At 34.9% G+C, this 27,018-nt stretch overlaps 1 protein-coding gene across 2 annotated transcripts in view; it reads left to right on the forward strand.

Moving 5' to 3' along the window:
- LOC149539293 (ABC transporter B family member 25, mitochondrial-like) overlaps positions 1-27,018 on the forward strand; it is a 269,562-nt gene that overhangs the window by 150,035 nt on the left and 92,509 nt on the right. For both annotated transcript variants that reach the window (XM_089800610.1, XM_089800611.1), the window contains 2 exons: positions 6,035-6,151; positions 7,058-7,143. In XM_089800610.1, the coding sequence (XP_089656736.1) occupies positions 6,035-6,151; positions 7,058-7,143 (203 nt within the window). The remainder of the gene's footprint in view (positions 1-6,034; positions 6,152-7,057; positions 7,144-27,018) is intronic.

Raw genomic sequence — 27,018 nt, forward strand, 5'->3', positions numbered from 1 at the left:
GTGAAGGTAGCTACGCCTTCAAACCACGTGGAACCCGTAGGTTCACTCCCGCCATGCTAATGGAGATAAGGATCCAACCACAAACACACACAAAGCAAACATCCATGGCTATCACTCATGCCAGATAGTAAAGATGACTGAAACAAAGATCATGAGACAATGCAAGTACTACAGGTCCTGGTTAGACACTCAATGGGCTACTATGTAGGGGCTGACATCATGGAGAGTCGCATGGTATGGGATAGCTCACACTTCCCAACTGAAAGAGCACATCTAGAACATTTTGATTATCTTAAGTTTTATTATCACTCGCACATTTTATTTAGTTATCACTTAATTAAAAGTTTCTTTGCCAACCCATGGGATTAGTCACCAGGTTGCGAGATAGAAGCCCCTCCATATGCTACCCTATGCTACCCATGCTCATCAAACGATGAGTGCCCATTGGCATGCATATTCCCAACCGAACCCCAAATGATCATAACTTTCGGCGAGTCCACAGAAGATCGGGCCTCGAAAGTCACTCGATAAATGCACGTGCTTGTGCTCGTGTGTGGCGCACCGCTATCACGAAGATCATATCACAAGGACTGGATGATAACACAATGCAAAGAAAACACTCAACCGAGAACAGACTCGGGAGGACAAATTTCGTATGAATCCCAAGAAACAATAAAACCATGCATCATAAAACTCACTCAACCGGCCTCAATCCAGGAGTATGGATTCTACATGAATCCTAGTGTCCACGAAATAATAACAAGGGTCCAAAAGAACCAATAACACCAGGTATAAAATCACTCAACCAAATACAACGTTAGGAGTACAGATGTGACACGTATCCCAATGCAAACATAAAGATGCAACAATGATCCAACTAGCATCCCAATGGATGATCCAAGTCCACAACCAACATCATGCCAAGAAAACTCGAGAAAACAGGGCAACACAAAACGAGGTAAAAACTCCAAAACTTGAAAACTTCAATAGTAAAACTCATTTGGTCTCAGGGCACAAAAGCCATGAAAATCCAATAAAATCTAGGTTTGGAGTCCATATGCAAAAACAACTAGCATATCGGTACAAAACCCCAAACCCTCATCCCAAAAAATAGGGAAATGTTCATACCCGCCCAACCGGGTAGAGTTAGTAGACAAAAACGGAGGGGAACACTAGTTCTTAGCCTCCTAACTAACGGCTACCAAAAACAGAAGTAGAAATGGAGCCGAAACAATAAAACAAGAGAGCCCTACCTCATAGCCAAAAGGGCAAAACGAGAATCTGAACCATAAAATAAAAATCTTGCAGAAGTAGCTGAAAATTGCAGCAATCCAACGTCTCCCTGAGCTAGATCCAACGAGTCCGATCTTGTGACGATCCCATGCCCGTAGCTCCCACAACGAACAGAACAGTAAATCCTCATGAAGAAGATTTTGGGTTTTACTCTCAAACTTTCTAATTCAAAAGTGAGAAGTGAGGAATTAGATTCCTTTTTGGATACTTATTCACTTTTCGAGTGAATAATGGATTAGGGCAAATAACCAGGAGAACTAGTTAAATCTTGAGTCAATCCAAACGAAAACAGGCTATTCCAAGTAATTGGAATTTAGCTATGGCAAAGCTGCTAGAAATTAAAATTAATAAAATAAAGCCCGAAAACCCTTAAACCAACATTATAGAATTTCCTAATAACTTTCGTGACACAGGCGAACCTCTAAATGCATAGACATGATCACAGGTCTAGTCACATAATGCAAATGAGTCCGGATTTATTGAATCACCAGAAGGTTTAATTTAAACATTTAAATAAGATACGTCGTCCATACAGGGACGACATTGGTAAATATGAATAGCTGAATCACTAACTCCATGTGCTACTGCCAGGGATATAAATCCTGCACACTAAAATACACGATCAAGTGCAATTGCATATAATAACTTAGCGAAAGCAAAAAATGCATTAAATCACCTAATTTAACCATTTATTCAATTATACTAAGATAATCTATTCACATCACTCATGTTCGCATATAGCATAATGAAGTAAATAACCATAGCTTTAAATCCATCACATAACATAATCAGAGATGTGTCCAAATACCGGATAACTAGATATCATCGTAAAACACACTGTCATCTCAAAATGGCATCATCATGCATATATGATCAACTGAACAACATAGTAGTCTACATCTATGATACTGAAATCAAGTATAATACCTGACCATTAGGTCATCTCAAATGTAAAACATACATGAGTAACAAGTATCTCTCGGATCAAAATATAACAAGGTAAATATCCACAACACATAACCAATGAATCCAACACGGACAATCCATTTCTAATTATTTACGCATTTAATAATGGTTGTTTAAACAACATTAAAAGGGAACTTAAAACACATAAGCGAACACGGTCATATACATGACTAATCACAGCTACAGGAATCTAGTCCAGTGTAGCAAGATAATAGTACATAGTGCAATCTCTGCACACATCTCAGGGTAATCACGAAACAACATCATGATACCACATTGATCCTGGTAACCACTGGCACAAACCTCAATGAACCATATTACACATCATAATCTCGTAAATCAGCCATAAGCATAATCAAAGCAATTGATACAATAACATAAATCCAATCACCTCAAGGGTGTAGACCACTCATGGTCCCAATCATGGTCACTCTCCAAGAAAGATCATCAAGGTTGCTTCCATTAGGATGACTTACAGAAATCAAATGGGAGAGGCACTATAGGCATGTTATGAGTATGCTCATTAACAGGGATCCTAGGGGCCTTAGGGAGATGCCCTTCATATGATGATTACCTAATCAAGAATTATTTCTCATTGAGTGTTACATAGATTTGAGAAGAGTCCTTTCTAGGGATTAGGAGGGGTTAGCAAGGGGTAGTACTTAAATTGATATTTAATTATCTCATCATTTCTTACATGTTTTAGGATCTTAATATATATCTTCTATCTTGTACTAATGATCTGCTGCAGGTTCCAGTATTCATTCCTTAAGCTAGAAGTGGGGACATTACAAACTCTCATCATTTTCCTTCTTCCTTAATCAATTTTTTCTCTCTAGTTGGGCATTCATTCTACATCAAGGTTTGCCTTCGTTGTAGGGGTGGAGGTTTTGGATTTAAATGAATAATGATGGGAGGAATTCCTTGGATTAGAGGAATTCCACCATCTTTTCATGCCTCTATTCTGCTAAAAAAATCTGATAATTAGCCCCTTTTCCACTTCATTATTTCATAGCGCACTTTCAATTTTCAATCATTCATCAATCTTAGGTGTTTGACTTCATAGAGAAAGCTGATTCTCATTGCAGAGATTTCAAAATTTGAGGAATTATCATGGGCGGAATTCCTTTGATGTGAGGAATTCTGATCTGATTTCATGCTCTTCTCCTTGCCTTAAGAACTTACCTCTTACCTTCGCCATTTCATGATTTTTATCCTCAATTCTTTGTTCTCACAACTTAGGCATTTAGATCTCTTCAAAATTCGGTGTATCTTGCTGGGCGGAGTTCATAAGATTGCAGGAATTTCCTAGGGTGGCATTCCTTTGATCAGAGGAATTTCAACCTGATTTCACCTTTCAAAACTCTCTCCTTTAATGCCTTCAAAATGTCATCACCTTGATCTTTTGATTATTGATTTCCTATCCTCACCACTTTGGGGTTTGACTGCATCCCAATTTTGGAGTTTCATTGGGGCAGAGATTTTAGATATAGAGGAATTGACCTTGGGTGGAATTCCTGGGATGGGAGGAATCTCGCCACCTCTTACTCTCCTTATCCAAACTTAAGTCAATCTTTAAGCTTGGAGGGCAAAGTGAATTATATGAAATATAGATTTATGAATAAAGAAAAGGTCAACTTTTTAACTTGGAGGGCCAAGTGATTTATATAAAATATAACATCAAGTATAAGAAACCTTTCTCATACTTAGTTATATTTTATATAAATATTGTCAGGATGTTTGAGACAGGTTTCAGCTTCATTAGAGTTATGATAAAGGTTCTAAATTTTGGATGTCTTCTAATAATTCTAGATTTAGAAAAATTTCAAGATTCAACACCTTTCAAGAAATCATTTGATTTCATCTCCATATCCTTGACTAGCTTAGCTCAACTCTCGCTCATACCCTTTACAAACTTGATCAGTCAGCAGGCCAAATTTTTTCAACTCACTTCTTCGAATTGGAGACTTGAAAACTGTTACTATCTAAGACCACCTAAAAACATCTAAGGCAACCACTCTTACTACTAAAGCAAAAAGAGGGGTCCCCATTTGCAACGGAACGTTGGTGTGAAAACCTCACAACAATACTTATAGTGCCCTGGACCATCATATATAATTGATCTGAAAATCATAAATGGGCTATTTTGGTTTGATCATGTTCAAAGTTGTGTTTGGCAACCATTTGAATTTTTTTTTGTGCCTTTCTCTTGAAAATTCTAAGATTTGGAATGCTTTTGTACAGTTTCCGTATCTTGGTAGAGTTGCAATGTTTCCAAGCACATCTACAACTTCTGCAATGTTCACCTTGTCTTTCATTCCTGAGTTCTCCTCTGCATCTTTGCACTTTTACATTCTTGCCTCCTAGTTCCACGTGTTTGCAATACTGCATTTGTTATAGAGTTTTAGATCCTGCATGCACTCTTCCAACCTCGCTTCCATGCTCCCTGACCCTACATCCCTGTATCTTTGTCTCTCCTCCAGTTTTTTTTTCTTGCTTGTGGATTCGTGGATCCAACATGCATTTTGACCTCTTCTTCTTTTTCTTGTTATGAATTTTTATAATTTTCATGCACGATTGCAATTCTTACATTTATGGCTCGTTCTGCAACTGTGAAGCTCCATTTTCTGCCTAATCACTCCACAAGTTTGCACCTCTCGTTCTCATGCTTCTAGGTTGTGATTCCCTGCAAATTTGCTTTGGGTACTGCTTTTTGTTTATAGACTTTCAAATTTCCCATGCATGTTTGCATACTTTCTCCCTTTGTTCTTTGCTCAAATTCTTTGAATCTCCACCAATCTGCCATGCTTTTTCCGGTGGGATTTTAGATCTCCCTATCATGTCATATTGAGACAATATTATCGGGAAAGTCCAGGGTGTGACCCCCATGCCTTCCTATCTGATTTAGTGGTTACCTCTTTGCATGCTTTTTGATATATTTTGCTTTGTCCACTAATTGTTAGAAACTAAGGCCTCTTGGATGTGAGTAGTGAATTTTTTGTTAGGGTAACCTGATGGCCTTTGCTTTAGGATTTTGTTGATCCTTAAGCTATCACATGTTTTCTTTTTCTTCAATTTGTTTAGGAAAACTTTCTTTTTGTCAAGGTTCAACTAAATATTTTGCATTGTGGAGATCTTTAAGCTGTAGGATACCCACACACGATAAGTATGCTTAGCTTGATGACTGAATTAAGGTATATGAGGAATTTTAGTTGATTACCCCATTAAGCGTGTTATTCTATTTTTATCACTATTTTCGCAATCAAGTGTCTTATATTATAGAGAACTTGTCTCAACTTTCTGTCTATAAACGAATGTATTACTATTTGAGACATGCATCTATGTAGCTATATAATGTTAATTTTCTGAAGGAGCTCATCCTGGTTTTGTTTGTATTAGGTTCTTGTAATGAGACATATTTATAATATTTCTTTAATATTAAAATAACTGACATTTTTTCTGCTTCCTCACTCTTTGGAAATCAATCACAAAGCCATAGATAAATATCCACATCATGCAAATGTAGATGGTATCAACCTACGAGTTTTCATCAGAACTCAGTCTTTACAGTACATATTATTCTTCAACTGAGTACTAACCTTTAAGATAGGATTAGGTTAAATGTTTTTTGATGAGCACATGTTTGCCATCCTTGTTTAATTGTCCATAAATAATTGAGAGTTCAATCATTTGAAGAAACACAAAATGATTTTTGGATTTTAAATAATATGCATTGAGTAAGTTTTTCTGACATGTTATCATGCATATTTCACAGGTTATGGTAAATGGATTACTTTTTCAGCTTTCAATACCTCTCAATTTTCTTGGATCTGTATATCGGGAGACACGCCAGAGCCTTATCGATATGCAGTCAATGTTTTCATTACTTGAGGTATACAATCACTAGTTTTCTATGCTACAATATATACTTTATCTTATTTTATCATTTACTGCTTGTAGTACAGTAGAATTCTATTTGCAATGGAAACATATTGTTATAATGTGAAAAACTGCAGACCAATTTTTGTTTTTTGAATAACGATTATTTTGAAGTTAAATTAATAGACGAAGTCAGCATGTTGGAATAATTGACAAGAAGATGAAGGTTAAAAGGATGTTTCTCTTGAGTTGATTTTTTTGGATAGCTTTGTATTTGTTGGATTTTGTATGCCAGACTGAATATCTGTAATGACCCTTCTGGTTTACTAATATTCATGTAATAAATAACTTGCTAGCAAATGCTGAGCTTTTTGATATGAAGTTATAGAAATTATATTCTATACAGTTTAGTTGTCAATTTGTAGTTGGTTTGTACTTCAATTTTTTTTTTGTGTAGTTACTTTTGGACAAAGCTAGAAAAACATATATTGTTGATTGTTTATGATTTCTTGGTGCTTTGTGTAAATTCAAAATTGTGGGTTGGTAGAACAAATTAAGTTATATATTAGGGTTCATGAATGGAGAACAACAATGTCTTCAGTGAAAGTGTAAACAACAACTAGCAAGGCTGTCATAAATAAGGGGCACTTAAATGTAAAATTATAACTGATCACAGCACATGAAAATAATATATGCTTAAAGGTCCTCGAGCATCTGAACTACTCTACAGCAGTCTAAAGCCCCGTACAAAACATTCAAGAGAATATAGATGACACAACAGTCATGAGTATCAAACAAAATCAGAGTAAATTAAATCTTAACCAGAAGACAATTTGCTGTGCAGAGTTTGATTAATTGGCAGGAAAATAACATGTCTGAAGTTTGATTAATTTGGAAGATTTAAATGTTTTATTTGCAGGAAAAATCAGCTGTGCAGGATTTACCTAATGCAAAACCTCTACAGTGGAATGGAGGAAGGATTCAATTTGAAAATGTGCACTTTGGGTAAGCATTTGATACTAGATTGACGATTATTATCCAATACAGATATAATTTATTTTGTTACTTGGAAATATGTATTTGTTTCCCTTGAGGTCATGCATGAATTCAAGTGGCTTCATATAAACAAGGCTTCGTTGCTTTCAGGATATATATTTATAAATGCGCTTTACAAAAGTAAAATGTATCCATATTTAGAGCTCCATTGAGTAGGAATCATAATTCTTTGCTGTATGGCTCCTAGCCATTTTGACTTCGTTAGGTGTGATGTCCCTGCTTTTGGGTAGCATAAACAAGCTATAACGCGTAACAAATTGTTAGTACATGATAATATATATGAATATGAAATCAACTACTTCTAAATCTGCAACAAACGTTAATATATAGTAAGATAAATGATCATTAAATTATCTATTCACTAATCCCATACTAACCCACCTAATCCTTAGTACTCTTCTCAGTTTTACCTAACCCTCTGGTGAGATTAATTCTTGATTAGGCAACCATCACATTGAGAGTTCCTTTCCAAAGCCTCTGGGATCTCTATTAATTGGCACACTCATTAACAATAATTACTTGGTGGAGATCCCACCTTTGACAAGTCTCTGATCTCTAACATATGCATATGGTTAACCACTACAATATATATTGTCTCTAAGAGATTCTCTACAAATGTCTCTCTGAGTTCCAACTTGGAATCCTGACATTCAATCAAGAATGCCCTCTAGTCTCTGAGTTCCTTTTAAAAAAAACTCAACATTCTAATGAATGTCCTTTACCAAATTCTTATTTGGTCTCTATGAGAACTATCAAGTTTTCATCTCATGTATGATTATCCATCTTTGATTGATAGTTTCTCTATTATACAATTGACATTAATTTCTGATGTTTAAATATATACCTCTAGTTGTCTTTAAACTGCAGTTACATCCTCAATTACTTTATCCTTTACTTCTCTCTATTAGCAGTCTGGAATAAAATCTGTACACCATCGTTGCTTGCTTTTCCCACTCTTTATCACTGCCTTCTTCCTTACTGACTTTTATCGCTGTATGTTATTACATTTTATCTCTACTACCCTCTTATTATTGTTTGTCTCTTTCATTTTATTTGGATTTGTTGGTGGCTGAATATATTTGCAATCCTTGTTTGGGTACTTATTCTACGCTGACTGTGTTCCTTCTAGTTTTTGTTAATTATTTCTTGTCTTTTTATCTTGTCATCCATGCTGCCTTTGTTGGTGTTATCTAATATATTATTTGTTTATTGTTTTCCTTTATTTATCTTATCCGCTGCGTGAAGTGTCTGGGTACTGACACAACCCCTTACCAGAGTCTGTTTGTAATGATTCAGTTTATTTAATTCTTCTGTCTACTTCGATTTCTTTATCTGAGTATGTATGCATTTGTGGATTTGATTGGCAGTGGTGGAAACATCCACGTAATCCTCACAACTGACAAGATTTTTGCCATTGTTAAGTCCGTTCTTTCTCCATTGCTGACTGGTGCTCCGTTGGTTTCTTATCATATATTATGTTCTCTTTCCTCCGTATTTGGTCCATGCATCTTCATCGTTATTGCACCAGTAATTTGTCAGAGATGTAATCAATTCCATCTCTTCCTTATTCGCATTGAACATATATCATTTGATTGGATTTCTTTCCCGTTCTCTTTTTCAATATAATATATTTTAAGCTTCTGACTTACTAAGAAAATCATTTAGTTTGTATTGTATGATATACCATAGTCTCCTCTTCGGTATCCTTCTTCGACATCTTAACCATCCTTTTTATATGCATGGACGCACACTTGCTAATGCCAATTCATGGAGAGGTACATGACCCTTAATTTAGATTTTAATTGGGTTCTTGGATTATTATATTGTAATGGTAATTAATTTGATGTTAGCTATGTTAGATTGAGTATTTATGTTTTAATATTAGAATATATTATTATTATTCAATATTATCAAATTATGGTTATTTCATGTCTAACTATATATATATTGAACAATTATCAATATATTTAAATAATATCATGTATTATCAATACGCATAATTATCAGTCTCTTAATTAATCGATTTGTTACAAGGGTGTTCTCTTATGATTTCAAAGTGTCTATACTCGATATATTTATATTCTAATTATTATGATTAAATTTCATTATTTGGGGGATATTACATAAGGATGGATTGAAAAGAATTATTCAATTATTTTAAATTAATTTTCCTTTTTGTTTTGAGTAAAACTTTTATGTGTCAAACAAAACCATAGATTGCGTGAACTCCGTAGCACTATACAACGCTCTTTTGTAACAATTAAAGAGAGACATTTATTAGCATTTAAGGAATAGATAGAATGAATGGCATCCTTAGATTGACCTGCAGTTTCAATTTCAGTCTGTGTGCAGTCTCTGGATTGTGATTATTATCCATGGTATATGTGATGTGCATTTCTTCACAAACCATTTAATATAGTGCTATATGATTTTGATGTTTTTTCATTTTGTACACATTGAGTACACTTGTACGGTGTAATTCCACCTGGTTAATAATAATGGGAGAAAGTATCTCTCTCTCTCTCTCTCTCTATATATATATATATATATATATATTTTTTTTTTTTTTTATTAAAAAAAAAAAAAAAAAAAAAAAAAGTCTGGTATTTTCAGCTCCAAATTGTTTTCCAATTTGGATGTAGGTTTTGGGGAGGCTTCCTTGTGTTGATGTTTTAGTCTTTGCCCTCTTAAATACTAAGTCACGATCAATTCTAGTGCCAATTGCATTGTTTGTCCTGCCTAGCTTGAGGTTAATATGTATGTATTATAAGCTAAATTACATGCTTTATAACATAATGCCATTTCCTTATGATGGGATGTGTTACGAAATAAATAATCTCTATTTTTTATCACTTCTTCCTATACCAATACATGTTGAGTTTGCTAACATTAATTTCTTCACTTTGTTTCCAACATAAACTGTTGAATATGCTTTTAAATATTATGACATCTCCTTAAGATGGGAGTCTTGTTGACTTAACTGCCTAAATGTCTAAGGACGAATTTGTGGAGTTACCGGTGTACATAGTTATGACTTAGTTATCATTGATGTGAAGGTGAAGAAGGAACACCAATTGGTATTGTAATGTCCCCTTTTTGACAGGCACCAGCTACTTATTTTATTTTAGCCTTTATTTTCCCCGGAGGCTAAAAATGAAGAAATAAGGGGGAAAAGATATATTAAATTAATTACTTATAAGGTTACTAAACAATGAAATATTAAAAAGTAACTTTATATTTAATTGATTTAATATTAAAGTGACTAACATAATAAAATATCAAAAAGTCACTTAAAAGAATAAAGTGCTGTATTCCTCTAGAAGCTTCTTGGAGTTGCTTGTAAAATCTTTATGAGGAGCCTTTGGGGGGTCATTATACACATCTTGAGTTGCATATTCATCTATTGTGCTGAGAGCCTTAGTGCTTGCATACTTGCCTGAGGGTTTGAAGACTCTAAGGTGCCAATTTCGGTTGTGAGATATCAACCCTAGTTGGGAGTGGAGGAATTGGTATTCAACCAATTCATTTGTGATTAATTGGGAGATAATATTCAGTGATTTTTGTTTAGCCCGTGCATCTAATTTTTGACATCAGTTGGCAAGAAGAAAGGTTTCAGTTTTTGCAGTGGATTCGAAATAGAAAATTGAAAAAGCAGAGCCGAAAAAGTAGTCCGAAAAAGAAGATCCAAAAAAGCAGTTTGAAAAAGCAAAGCGAAAAAGCAGATTCGAAAAAGCAGTCCGAAAAAGAAAATCCATAAAAAGCAAAGCCAAAAAGCATGTCATCTCAGCTACTTATTCTAGGTTCTTTTGGTATTTACATTTGGCAATTGTAGATGGACATATTTGACAAGTAATATATGTCTTTTTGTTACCAAAGTATTCAGTCATTGAACATTGAAGTATTGAAGGGAAATCAACTTAATTCAGCTGTTCAGTTTGTATGCCAAATGTTTGTGAAAACGTCTCATTGCAGAGTCATAGGATGCATATCAAGTGTTTGTGAAAATACCTCTTGGCTGTAGGTGTACATTTTACATCAGAATTTCATGTACTTGCATTTGGAAAATAATAAAAAGAAGTTGCATGTCACTTTGATTTCCAATTAGTTATTTTGCAATCATTTTTATTCATCAATATCATTGGCATTCAAAAATCATAGCAAAACAACAAACATCAGCAAACTGAGGTTGCAAGGGAAACGTTTGACAAAATTCCTAAGGCAGAAAAACAGGGATAAAACTTCAAAAATTGTCAAGGCACTTTACAGGTATGGAGTCAGGATCGCTAAGGCATGTTGAGCACATGGTTGCGACTCTAGTTCACAAGGTGATTGGAGGAAGGAGAAGGATAAGCCCAATAGAGGTGATGATAAAGGATTGTTACTTAGAGGAAGGCATGCTAAGTAAGTAAGAACATGAAAAGAGATGCCAAGCATGCAAGATAGGTAGAGCTATCGGTGCTCTTGTGGAATGGATAGGTCAAGTGAGCAAGAGGAATCAAGTAACAAGATATTTGTGACTGCCACATCATGAAGCAGGTAGAATGCACTCATTGTTGCATTTAATGGTGATGGTGTTGTCACATCGAGGACAACCGAAAGAATTCAAATTTGAATTCTTTCCAGTAGAGCAAACCATCATGGTCAAACAACATTTGTGACTTTTGTTTGTACATGCTATATCTAACAAGAATGATGCATGACAGTAATAGGAGATCAAGCTAGGTATAAGCTTGAGAATTCAAATTTTGAATTCATAGAATACGGTTTCGAAGTAGTGCAAGCAAAGAATATATAAGAGAATGTTGCTTGAAGAGAAAAGGTTAGATTGTAGAGTGAATAGCAAGAGAGATACAAAGTTGAGCTTAATTTAATCTTAAAATGAGAAGAGTGACATTGAGAAGTCACAAACATAGTGTGAAAGAGACCGTGTTGAGAAGCCATAGTGCCCGATCAACACAAGTACAAAGTGTGTAGTATCTAGGAGAGCAAAGCACATAAGCGATCATGTCTGAGTTGCAGAACCAAGGGAGAGCAATGAAAGTTGTAGACATGTTCAAGGAGCATTAAAGAGATCTGTATTTGAGCTAAGTAAAAGTAGCTATTTTGAGAAGATCATTCCCTTTGTTGTTTTCTAGTCACTGCAACAATAAATCCCATCAATGGTGAACTCTAACAAGTCTTTTCTATATAATCCCGTAATAGGATGGCACATTTGTTTGTGCTCTAAAGTCCTCTAACTAGGCTACTCTTAATCGGGTAAGACTTTCACAGGTCAAATCTAAATCCCTTATACCGGATGGCACTTAACAGTGTCCTTTTAATATTTTAACAAAGATAAGCTCTTGATTGGGCGCACTTCAAGAGAGTGCAAGCTTTGTGAGGATCGTCTCACACACTTTGGTTTTTATGGGGCTTGGTTTCCATGAGATAAATACTGTGTTATGTGATGCTATGCTTGTCTTTGCTCATTTTGATCAATCCCGACCAGTTAAATTATAGCTATCATTTACTTGACCGGTGGGAAGAGTTGAAGTTATACCAAATATACCGATTCACCCCCCTCTCAGTATATTTACCTTTGTGTGGACCAACAAGTCTTTACCAAAGAAATACTCTATCTTTTATCTGCTTTTTCTTATACTGATGCTTTGAGTTTGCTAAAATCTCTTCATATTGTTTCTAGGATAAGCTTTCTTTTCTCATACTTCTTCTTGTTTTATAGAACATTTATCTTTAAATGTGATAAAAGTGAATCGCACTTCTAACATAAATTTGACAAAGAAATATTTATAGATCATAGCATTATATCTAGGCATTGATTATTCTTAAGGTTGTCTACTATCCTTTTGCTTGTATTTCATTATGTAGTTCTTTCGTCTATTAGAAAAGTATGAAATTTGTTGTTGTTAAAACCCTTCCATCAACATCAATGATGTAGAACACATAATATTTCCTTTTAATAGATCCTAATTGACACTTGCTGCAACCCCCTCCTATTTCTCAATTTCTATGCTTAAACACAAATGGGAATTATTCTTAGAGAGGTACTATTAGTTCAAGGAGATTCAGTGTCTCGCACCGTTTTTCAAAAATAGAGATCAGAGTTGCCTTGCGCTCTATCTTCAAGAGACTAGGAGGTTTTAGGAATACACTTTGCAAAAGTGTATCTAAACGAGATCACACTTCAATCAACTTGTTGGATCCCAAAACCGCAGATTGGAAATCCAAGAGCTTTTCTAATTCTCCAATAGGAATACTTAATCAATTTTGACCAAGAACGAGAATAACCTCAATTCCCTTGCACTTTAGGCTTCTCTAAATCTAGGTAGGTGAACCTTTACCTTAAACCCTGATGACTTGGTTCAAAGCTTTTCTATACCAAATCTAAACTTTATGAATTCTTAGGATGGCAAAATCTTTAAAGTTGATCAAAATAAAGTTGAATGCTTGAAATGATTAAATGTTTATGTAAGATTTTATCAACAATTGGTTGATGCTTGCAAGGAGATACAAAAAAGATTTGTCGACTTCAACCATAAATCCAATAATTGTATTTCAATGATTTCAAAGACTAGTGCCTTGTTTATTCAGGCAATATAGCTTACCACAATGAAGATTACTATGTACAACTTTATGACAATATACATAAAATATCATTAGTTGTTCCTATGCTCTAAATGCAGAAGGCAAATCACCTATGCAATTCGATACTAGTCCTAAAGGATTCCAACTTCTTTGGCGGGAAGCCCTATTTGCTAGAGATGAGGAAACACACATATATTTCACACTATCCCTAATTATCAAACAAAGGATGTTATGACAAGTCCAACACATGAGCATTGTTCGAAATAGTCCAATACTCGCCTTATTGATCACAAAGGACAAATCCAAATTGTAATTTATTTCTTTTCCTTGAATAAAAAAAAGAAACTTCTATTTATTGACACAATATAATATATTGGTTTATTTTAAAAGCCATGCCTTCCTGTCTGTAGTCTTCCTGACAAGGTTTGAATACTTTTCATAATAATTGTATTGCTTGTTTTTCTTTTTTCTCAAAAGAGCATCCTCAATTTATACCCCAACGATGAGTCATTTGGTCAAATACAATAGATGTAACTTTTCATAAATATAAAACAAACTCATTAGGCATCACCACAACATATTAGTTTAATATAATTAAGACTTGTTTCCATTGATTTGATAATACGAAGTAATTGGAAAATATTTGCTTGATATTAATAGTGATCAAGAGATCAATTTATACAAGAGAGTGAACGATGTTTGCTTAAGAAACAATTGTAAATTATAGAAACATTCTATTCTAGAAACAACAAACTAAATATTAGAAACATTCTAACATTTACAAGAGATTACAATAGATAACCATTAGATACTAAATAGAGGTAATAAAAGCTATCTATTATCGTAATAACCTCCTCCCTTAATAGTTAATGGATAAGATACATTGTGTAGGTAATGATTCATATGCATGTCTCACATTGTCTTTTAATGTCTTGACAAATAGCTTCAGCACCTGATCTTCCACACAAATTCCATAATCTTGTGTAAATACATAAAATGCATCCAAATGTTGAAGTGTTTATTCGTCCCATTCTCCATGGAACTTTGGTACAAGTTTTGAAGGCTTCGGGAACAACTTGTTAGGTTTACAATAAAATCTTTTGAGATCCAACAACTTGATGCCATAGGGAATAAAAGGTTTTCTTTGAAATGATTGATACATCTGCAATAAAACTATCTACCATTTTCCATCTGAGACTCCTTGTTCAGGAGAGTTAGCAACTGAAATCATATTAAATAGAGTTGCCAACTCTATGAGGAATGTATTGATTTGTTGATCTTCCGGGTTCTTGCTATTAGTAGAATACGCTTCCAAACAAATTGATACAATTGCTTTCTAATTCTGATCTGGGAAATCTGAAATTTGGGGTAACTTTAACAACATATATTGTGATCAATTCCTTTCAATAGTCGCCAATTTGTTGGTTCCCAAATCACAGATTAGAAATCCAAGATTTTTGTTGATTCTCTAATAGGATCACTCAATCAGTTTTGGCCAATGAACAGGAATAACCTCAATTCCCTTTCACTTTAGGCTTCACTAAACATATGCGGGCGAACCTTTATCTTAAACCCTAATGACTTGGTTCAAAGCTTTTCTATAGCGAATTTAAACTTTATGAATTCTTAGGTAGGCAAAATCATTAAATGTGATCAAAATAAAGTTGAATGCTTGAAATGATTAAACATTTGTATAAGATATTATAAATAATTGAGTTGATGCTTGCAAGGAGATACAAAAAAGAATTGTTGACTTCAACCATAAATTCAATAATTGTATTTCAATGATTTCAAAGACCAGTGCCTTATTTATTCGAGCAATAGAGTTTACCACAATGAAGATTACCATGTACAACTTCATGAGACAATATACTTGAATTATCATCAATTATAACTGTGCTCTAAACGTAGAAGACAAATCACCAATGCAATTTGATGCTAGTCGAAAAGGATTCTAACTTCTTTGGTGGGAAGCCCAATTAGATAGAGATGACAAAACACACATATTTCACACTATACTTGATTATCAGACAATAGATTCTATGACAAATCTAACACACGAATATTGTCTAGAATAATTCAATAACCACCTTATTGATCACAAAGAAAAAATCCAAATTGTAATTTATTTCTTTGCCTTGAATAAAAATAAGGAACTTTTATTCATAATTACAAAATAAAATATCAGTTTATATTAAAAGCCATGCCTTCCCGTCTGTAGTCTTCCTTACAAGGTTTGAATACTTTTTATAATAATTGTATAAAATATATTCCACAAGAATGATTAAATTTAAGAAGCAGTGGTTCACCATTATAAGAAAACGTGTTTATTAAGGAAGACACTGATTGATGGATAAAAGGCGTAGATGATAGCGCCATAATTACTGTGGAAAACAATATATTCAAAGGGTGATTGTTATATGCCATGTATTCAATTTGAGCATATATTTAAAGGTAACATGTGTGACCCCACGTACTTGATAAGTCAAGGAAATGAGCCTTGGACCGGTCAACAACCTCATGGTAAAGACCTTGACAGTAGACGCCATCCAATAAAAAATGATTGTAGACAATAAATAAGAATATATTAGATTGGGGAACATTCTCAAAGTAAGATAAGAAGAGAATGACGTAAGCTTATTATCTACATTTTATTAGAAAGAGCTTATACTAGGTATTATTGTAGTCTATCTCTGTCTTGTTTTTAATTTTTACATACTATAGGAGCTATATGCCTTGATCTTTTTCCTTTGAGCATATTATTGTAGGAAAAGGGAGATTGGTTTCAGACTAAGGAGAATTTGACACCTCTTCAAATGTAACATTGGATGAGCAGTTATGAAATTTGATATTCAAAGGTTGTCTGAATGTCCATGTGTGTGACTACATGGTTTTAGTGGGCCTGCCTCCTATGCATATCATGAGGAAGTGATGACTTCCAAATGATTATCACTTGTATTTGCAAACATTATTGAAAGGTGACAATCTTACAAAACTTTATTTTCTATTATGATGGATATCTTATGATGTCTATGTAGATCATGATAAATTATACTTTGCATGGTGGATGTTCATATGGTAAGCATTATGAGAATGTGTGTGCATATACCTTATGTACATTTTGAGTACATGGCAAATGTTATGCAAATTAATGTTTAGGAGGCCATTACATATAGTACTTGGTGAATATCATATGAGATGACATTCAGGAGGTCATTACTCATAGTACTCGGTGAATATCTTGGAACTCGACATTCAGAAGGCCATTGCTCAAAGAGTACATGGTGAATGTCATATGAGATGACATTCAGAAGCCCATTTTTCCCAATATCATTACTCAGAGTATTTGGTGAATATCATTTGTTGATATTCTGGAGGCCAATATTCATGATATCAAAATGTTGAATATCTTTTGATCAAAGATATTCTTATATTACATTGAGATAATATATAGTCTTGTGTTTATCCTCCCTAACTAAGAGGGAGTGTTAATGTTAGTGTAGTTATAGTCGGATAAAACTCACTATATATATATATATATATATATATATATATAATTAGATACATGAGATATATTAAATATAATATATTATATATCTTATATATGTGATATTTATATATATGTGTGTGTGTTAAATAACAAACTATTATATTAAATACTAATGAATAGACATGTCTTGTGAAGGGACATGTCCTATGAAGGGACATGTCCATCCATATTACATCTAATATAAGAGAGCTGGCTGCCATTTGGAAAGTATGTACCAAACATAATGGCAGTACTGTCACATTTGCAGCAATCCTCTGAAAAACATCTCCAAAATGATGACATCTTCTTTGTTGGGTAAATCCTTCATAAATTTTGGTAAACAAAGATATTATGTGACGTGGAAGATGCTTTGTTCGAATGCTGTTGTATGTACAATTGATTATTGCTACTCCTGTTCACTTTATCGGCCATAAAATATATCATAGCAGACTCCACAAACTTGTTCTAATCAAACTGTAATTCTTGATAACATGAACCAAATATCAATCTTCTCTCTATGTTGCGCTGAAACCTTGATGTTATATATTCGAGAGTGTCTTCAAATACATGCTTTGATATTCGTCTTGAAGGTTTTTCATATGTCTCTTTGTGTTTTGAAATTTTCTTATTGCTGTCTAAGCATGTTGTCTCTTAGAAAAATCATTTCTTCTCTGTGCGATGCTGTCCATACTCTATATCTTTGTGATATATATATATAAATATGAGTTTGAGTTTGTCTTCAATCAATGTTCAAACTGCGGTATGTCTGCCTTGAGTTGTCACTTAATAAACTTCATCGCTGCGTATATTTTCAAATAGATTTATTCCATCTACAATTTTAACGTCACACCTTCAGACTTCTAAGCTTCATCAGTTTTTCTTTTCTCCTAATGGTTTTTCCTTGCCGTTGATTGAAATATGAAGTGTTTGTGTAAGATAGAAATTTAGATTTAGTGTTGTCTAAATTTTTTAATTAGTGTTACCAGGCTCAGGCTTGGCTCAGACTTGGCAAGTCCAAATTGGGCTTCGACTTAGGCTCAACATATTGAAAAACCCATGAAATTCAAAGATTTTTAAGGATTTTAAGTTTTTTTTTCATGCATCATTTAGCCAATTAACATCAAATACACAATAAAATAGATAAATAGAAGCTACTTTGCACACATACACTGCCTTGCCATCACTACTGCCTTTGTCTCTCGATCCACCTGATCAACCAACTCCAAGTCTTCATTGTTGAAGAAAGGATCATCAACTTCCATCTTCAATTTGACCTCAAATAGCCAAGATAGGTTGTGAGAGATAACACTGTTGAAGGCATGTTGATTCCTAAAATTTGGCTAAGCTTGGAATATTTTGAAAACCCCCAAAATCTAGAATCTGCATTTTGACTCCTATGAAGCTGAAACCTATCTCAAACATTTTGATAGTATTTATACAATATAACTTGAAGTATAAGAAATAACTTATACTTGAATGTTCTATTTGTATAAATCATCCTTCTTGTGAGCTGAATACCCCCAATACTCCTCTCAAGGCTTCTTTCTCTATTCTTTGTGTTTGCAAGTGATAGAATGAGCTTTTTAGGTCTTAGTCATGTATTACGAACCAAATAATATTAAAAAAGTTTTTTTTTGCCACTTTATGGCGTTGGCTGCCAGCCGAGGCAGCATGACTGGACTTGGCAAGTCAAGCAAGATTCAGCTAGAACTTGGCCAAGTTCGAGTCGAGGCGATTGGCCTCGTTTTGGCCACCTCGCCTCGGGACTCACCAAGTCTTGCTCATACTCGTCGAGTCCTGTAATGCTGGTTTTAATAGCATTGTCTTTTAATAGCTTCATATTCTGAAACAATATCATTGCCTTGTTTGTTCTTTTCTAACTACTCATGATCGTGCTATATCATGACTGTAATTTTATTGTGGCATATTCAAACAAATTAATTCTTTTAATATATTATTGCATGCCATAATTCGTTCCTAGTTGTATCTCTATACAATGCATGTTACAATTAATATCATGCTCCTCTGTTTTGAAATAGTCTTTATAATGATAAAAACATAAATGGAGGGCCTATTTTTTTGCAAAAATTAGGGCTCCATCACAACTCATCACCTCAATCTTCATGGTGGTCTCCTTTGAACAGTGTGTTAAGTGGTCGCTCGACCCCCCAGCAGGACTCTCAGAGCTGTGCATCCTCGCTGATCCTTCACACAACAACATTTGTTCACTTTCTATTCTAGAGGTCTTTGGCAACTGCTTGGAATCCCTTCTTTCCCTACGACCTATTCCTCAGCTCTACTTTTCTTCTTAGTTGCTCAGAAAAGCTTAAGTTACCAATTCTGGTTTTGATGCTGATGCGGGTGTGGGGTGTTGATGCATGGACTTTTTTTTTTTTTGGGATTTTGGATGCGTTTGGGTGCGTCCGTACATAAGTATATATATTTAAAAAATAAAAATAAAAATAAATATATATATATATATATATATATTTGTCAACTATAATTTATGACAATGTATGCAAAGAAATACAAGAAATATCAAATATACAATAATACAAAAATAAACCATTCATTGAATCATTATAATTTATCATAATCAAATTGAAATAAGTTAGAATAGTAATCAAAAAACATCAAGATTCCAATGCAGTTTGAATTACAAAATCAAAACATAGTTCATGGTTCAAAACTTCAATGTTGATCAATCAAGAGTGAATGCTCAAGATTCACAAATCACATTCAGTCAATCAAAATCATAAGGATTCTCAAAAAAATCCACATTTTCATCATCTCCTCATGTTGCAACACTTGCAAATTCATTTGAACCATGCATGGTTCCAATTGTGCTAGATGCACATGCTATGATGTTATGAACATCATCATCCGTCATCACAATAAGATCTTGAAGTGTTGCATCCAAGTCTGCACATTCAGGGGCTACATCCCAAAGCTTGGTTGACCCTTCCTTGTATCCATCCTCCTTACATGACAAAATACGCAAGTTGGTATGTATATAAATCAAGTCCTCAGCTTTCTTTGAGCCCAACCAGTTGTGCTTCATTGAATAGATATAGGAGTATGTACTCCAATTTCGTTCAGCAGAAGAAGAAATTGCAACCTGAATAGTGTTCATAAAATTTTAAAAACAAATTAGAGAATGTTAAACACTAAAGTGTAGAATACAATTGCTAGAAATAAATAAATAAATAAATGAAAATTTACTTGTGAGAGGATCTTGATTGCAAGAGGTTGTAGATGCTTGAATGGTTGACCATACATGTACCACCATGTGATACCTCCCATGTCATTTTGGTCATTTATTGCATATGGAGTAAGTTTTGATCCTAAACCAAATAAGCCAAATTCTTGCTTCACCTTTTTGTGCATTTCATCATCTGGGAAGAGTCTTGCAAATGCAATGTAGCACCCAGTAGCAACTTCTTCATTCGCATATGGTGCAATTCTATCCAGCATAGCAAGTATTTCCTGGCTATAGTACCTTGGAGATAAGGCATATGCAAGGAGGTGCAATGGGGTAGTCATCCTCTCCCAACGATGACGAATGATATCCTCCACCTTTTTGCACAAGGCTTCACATTCTGTGGGGTTAGTCTCATGTGCTTGTATGGAAAGCTTTACCTTTTCTACCATGGTGTCCATGCCATCGTACACATCCCTCAAGCAAGGTGTATCTGTAGTGGCAAAGCGTAGCATAGTCATGATAGGCTCAGTGAAATCCAACACAAATTGCACACGAGCCCACCAGTGCTCAACCAAGATCATACCCTTGACCTTCAAGGCTCTCTCTGAATTTGAAGCCTTCCATATAGCCCATTGGTTACAACTAATCATTTTGCCCAATGCTGATTTCACCTTGAGGAGTCGTTTTAGAACAATAGTATGAGATGCAAATCTAGTCTTAGCTACCTATAAGCAAGTTGACAATATGACATCAAATATAAAACGAAGTTATAAACAAGAAATTTGATATTGAACATGAATATAAAACTTATTCAAATAAATAAATAAATGAAACTAAATAATCACAATTTTAAATCTACCTTCAACAACTCCAACTTGGAGAATGATCTGAATATAGATTGTGACATGTGGTGGTTTGTCACAAACATTTGTATCTCCTCTCCCTCTTGGTATATTTGCTTCACCCAATCTATTTGGGTGCCAATTTGTTGCATGACCAAGTTGAGAGAGTGTATGGTGCATGGTGTCCAAAAAATATGGTCATATCGAGACTCAACCAAAGCACCTGCACCTCTACAATTCGTGGCATTATCTGTGACCACCTGAATTCTCACTACCCACCATCTCTATTGCCTCAATGAGAATTTTAGAAATGAATTGTGAATCCTTAACTTGTCCTTCACAATCAATGGCCCTCAAAAACATTGCCCCTTTGGGGGACATTGCAATCACATTTATCAATGGTCGGTTTCTTGTGTCTTTCCATCCATCAGATACTATTGTTATGCCGGAAGTTTTCCAAGATGTCGTAATTGGTTGAAGAGCTTTGTCTACAAAAATCTTTTCTTTTTGCAAAAGAGTAGTACACACATTTTCATACCTGGGGCTAATGTAATCAGCTAGTGCTCTAAGGATGGTTGCAACCATTTCCCTCCAATATGGCGATCTTACCAAATTGAAAGGAAGACCATTGGCATAAAGGCAACGTGCAATTGCTTCATCAGCAATCTCTCTTGCCTCCATTTTGAATGCATGATCCAACAGACCTCTTTGGCGGCTAATAACTTCTACTTCATCATCCTGCTCTGCCACTTCCAAGAATGGATGTTTGGAGATGCAACATAATTAGTGGGCACATTCACTTTGCTCTTTGTAGATGCAGATTTGTAAAAACTTGTTTTTGATTTGCTCACTAAACGATCAGCAACCTCTTGTTCTTTTATGAATTCGGCTAATTGTGCATCGCTCAACCTTTTTCCGTCTTTACTTCCCTTGCACAATGCTATTCCTTTACTAGTAGGGCCCATAAAATGAGCTTTGACCTGAGAATATGAGCTATTGAATGGTTTACTATGACATATATTGCATCTCCAAATGTATGCCCCACCTCTGGAAACCTGTGATAATCTTGTGGTGTGTCTCCATAATGGAGATGCCACATCAATATTGAAGTTATCACTTCGTTCTTGCCCTGCTGCTAAACTTTGACTATCAGTAGTGGCCATTCTTGCACAATAGAAACTATAAATCTAATAGGAAAATAGAAAAAAACAACTTAGAAATGTTTAAAAAAACTTACTCCATTTATTTAAAAAAAAAAAAACCAAAATTTCTTGAAACATTTCTCCTAAAACTTGAAAAATTCATGAAGAACTAAAAAAAATCACTAAAAAAACTCACAAAATGGATTGGATGCTTACCTTAGATGCTTATTCGTCCTTTGTGGAAGCTCAATAGACACCCTAAGAATGATCCTCTTCAAAACAATGACCTTGCTTTCAGAATTTCACAATGGAGACCAAATGATAAGAGAGCCCAGCTGAAAACAAAATGGGAAGAATGGGCAATGAATGGCCTCTTTAAGGGCCATTTTAGGGTTTTGAGGAAAATAGAAGGGAAAAAATCAATAAAAAACTATTTAAAACACATGTTATTTGAGTCACTTAAGTGATTGGGCGGTGGAAAAATCCGGACGCTCACGGGATGTGTTCGGATGCTCTCCAGATGCTCTCTAGAGCACCCCGCACACATCAGCAGGCCACTTTGATGCTTCCTGGAAGCATCCACCGTGCATCCTCCCGCATCTGCATCCACACAAGGGTCATATATAGATGCATTGGTAACTAAGAGAAAAGCTAGTTGGGTGCCTTTTATTTGTTGGTTCTTGCTGTTGTTGTTTCGCTTTCTTCCGCATACAACATTTGGTGCTCCTACTGTAGGAATTCTTTATGCTTTGTTTTGGTAGTCCCTTGGACCCTCTTGTTGGTCTATTTTTGGACACGAACAAAATTATCTTATCTCATATATAAATTCTTTAGGTTGTGGCAATCTAACAAATAATTGATTTAAAGATTGTACAAAAGGTTTAATTTTGATATTATAAACCTACAAAAGATTCATAGATTGATTGGCAGAGCCCGTAGGATGACATTAAGGAAGTTTTGGGTTGAGTACTAACTAGTCCTTTTTGTATAGGTATTAAACACACGCATCTAAATGTTCAGTTATAAGCTCCTTTGGTTTTTTGAAGTATACAGGTGATTATGCCATGGAAGCTTTATCTTGTAATTTTGAGCAAAAATGGATTCATGGTCTGGTTGGTCAAGCATGTTGAGTATTATGTGGTTTGATTGGTAGAAGTGTGGTCCATTTTGATTCATTTGATTGGAGAAGCTCAAGTGCTGAAAATGTTAATCCTTTGAAAGGTCTAACTGGAACTGTTTAGTGGACAAATAATTTGTAGCTGATATGGTAGAACTGTTAGTCCATTTTGATTCATTTAGTTGTAGGAAGCTCAAGTACTTAAAAATGTTAATCCTATGAAAGGTTTAACTTGAAATTTAATTGAACAAAAAATATGTTGTTGAATTGGTAGAGAACCTAAGTAGATATTATGCAGGTCTTGCATTTTAGTCTTAACCATACCGTTTTGGCTAGGTATTAAACATGGTCATAGGTATTAACCAGACCATTTTGACTAGGTGTTAAACAAATTTAAAAATGTTAACATTATAAAAGATTCAACTTGGAATCTTGAACTGGCAATTGATTGGTATTTCAGTTGGTAGAGCATCAAGATTAGTATTGGGAGGTCCTAGGTTTTAGTTATACCTAGTACATTTTGGCTTGCCATAGACAACTATTACGAAGTTAAGATATAAATTTATTTTATTATGAAGTTCATATATTTTAAATTGGAAAGAAATCTTATTCTAGTGTAGACTTTTACGATTTATACATTTATTTTCTGCATCCTTGCATTTCAAACTATTAAAAAATGTAAAACTAAATCATTTGATAGTATGATACTTCATCATTGATCAACAATGTAATGATGGTGTTGGGGTATGTCAATATGCCAGGATGAGTTTCTGGGACGGGGGAACAAACAACCTCAATTTTAGGGGGAGGGGGGGGAGGACAGTGGGGGGACAACAGCTAGGAGGCAACGGGGTGTTGTATGCAATACATATGGAACTTAAAATACTAGTTTTGAAATGATGTTTTAGTAGAACATATTAAGATGAAATTCTTGAACATAGCAAAATTGCAACATGAACAAGAACCATTAAATATTCTACATTGTAACATAGTACATATCTGTTAGAACGTTCAAGAACCATAATTCAAATAGAAATTCAAGTACCATTTCCGATGGTGGCATGGTTGCATAACGATAGAGGTGGGAGTACTTGGGTACTCTAATTCTCTAGTTTGGGGATGTCTTGGGGACAGATACTTTGAGGATTTTTTAATTTTTTTTAAAATTCGGGGGAGGGGGGGAAGGAGGGAGGTGCGTGTCACCGGGTTTTTTTGTTTATGAATGCCAATTCATAATTAAGAAGGTGTTTAAGTCTTTCTATTGCATAATGAAAACAAAAGTTTTATTTTAGAAATTGCTATTGCCTATTCCAAAGCAAGTAAACACAATTGGTTACCCCAATACACAATTTAAACAGGAAAATGAGTGTTATCTACACTGAAATGCATCTTAAGACTAGCGTCCTTATGTATCCTCATCCAATTTGTTAGCCAAAGTAATATAAGCATTTCTTGAAGCCGTTTAGTGGCTTCATCTACCATTTACAATGCATTTAAAGCCTTACATGTGTTTTAATTGTTGAAAGATTGAAGAAAACATTAATGAACTCAATGATTCATAAGTTATAGATTGTAAAACATGCCAGGATTTTGTATAATGTATTAGAATTCTGCCAGTTCCATTCACACTTACAGTATCATCTGCATAGAATTCTAATGCATTATAGAATATGCACGCATGTTTCACTTTGAGCTATTGCTTATTTCATGCAATGGCAGATACAAATATTAAGGTATAAGATCTTATCCTCTTCTTTTCTGTTGGTACTCTGTGTACATAAGAAGCATGTCTTTGCATTCACATAGTAGATTTACGGAGAGCTAAAATTCCGCTTGGTAGATACTAGCATAGATATGTGTGCCTTTTTCGTGTGACATTTGAGCCAATTACCCTATCAATTTATTTTGATCTCTTCCCTCGTGGTTGTTTAGCCCACTCTAATTCTAATTATACCCATTTACAACAATGAACATTGAATGGACTCTTTTCCACGCTTCTATTGCAAAGTTATTTTAGGCAAATTTGGCTTGGGCCAATGTCAAATGCATTGAGTAAGTTGTTTGCATATTAGACACCTCAACAAATTTTTAATCTTCTATATACAACCTTTGTTTGATTCAGTTTGTAGATGGTAGGGTACTAAATCAATGTTGTGTTTCTAGTTTCCTCCATAGAGTTCGCCAAGAACAAACGACAAACTTTGTGTCTCTATTTAAATTTATAGTTTTTACAAGGCCATGCAATCCAACCATCTCTTTGAAAATTATGTTGGTACATTGGACGCATCATTACGTGCTTGACAGGGAATAGAACAGGCAATCTTATAGAACTTGACAGCCTCTTGAAGCACATGAAACTCTGCTAGAGAAAGAGTATCATCACCGTGCTCATTTGACATAGGAGCACCCCAACCATATGGAACTAACATCTGAAGAATCGCATCATTATGCTCAAAAGTTGAAGGAATGTCACTATCACTCACCTTCAACTGACTAGTCACATTATGCTTTTGTAGCCCCTGACTCTTATGCAAACTCTCTATCTTGCTAATTGCACTGTGATAGAAAATTGAATTAGAGCTGCTCACCGTATGTGTGCTACTGTCCTCGCACAAATTTGCAACTGAGGTACAACTTCTCGGCACCTTGACTGACACCTCCTTTGAAGAAGCAGAAGCCCACGTAGCATCACTCTCCTCGCATGACTCTACTTCCCCCTCAACACAAAGTCCCTGTAAATCCTGATCTTGTGACCCATCCAAAAGCTCCTCAGAGTCATCACCCATTATCTAGCATGAGATATCATATGCAGGGTAGCTTATAGAATCATCCAACAAATCATCAGAGGTGTCCATGCTCTCTACATCCACATCTCGTAAGAGATGCTTAACTGCCATCTTATTATTTTGCACACAACTCAAAGTCAGGCTTTGAGTCAATAATGCTGGAGCATGAACCAACATCTGCTAACTCTGCTGTAACACCTAGATCACTAATGCCATAGATGGATAGCTCTATGCTCTTGCCTATCCCATCTGAGAAAGATGCTGCCTCCCGCTTTGGAAAAACTATGACAAGTAACATATAAATCTCCAATAACAATCCTGTCCTCTAGAGAGTTTGAATAATCGGTTGCAATAACTGCCCCAATAGCCCCTGTGCTATCTATAATGACAACTTTGGAATCTTGAACCCGCTGAAGTTTAGTGTTGCTGTCTACCAAGGGCCATGACACATCCACATGCCTCTGTGTGGAATGTCCATCATCAAAATTATTGATAGGACTAGTAGGTGTCATAGTAAATACAGGTAAATCTGCATTATGGACACCTACCGGGGAAAACTCAAGTCTCCTTCCCTGCATCCTTCGTGTCGGTCTACTAAAAGTAGAAGCCATATACCTCGCT

This window comes from Cupressus sempervirens, chromosome 9 (assembly GCF_028749045.1).
Source record: "Cupressus sempervirens isolate cs-2001-9-10 chromosome 9, ASM2874904v1, whole genome shotgun sequence".
NCBI lineage: Eukaryota > Viridiplantae > Streptophyta > Pinopsida > Cupressales > Cupressaceae > Cupressus > Cupressus sempervirens.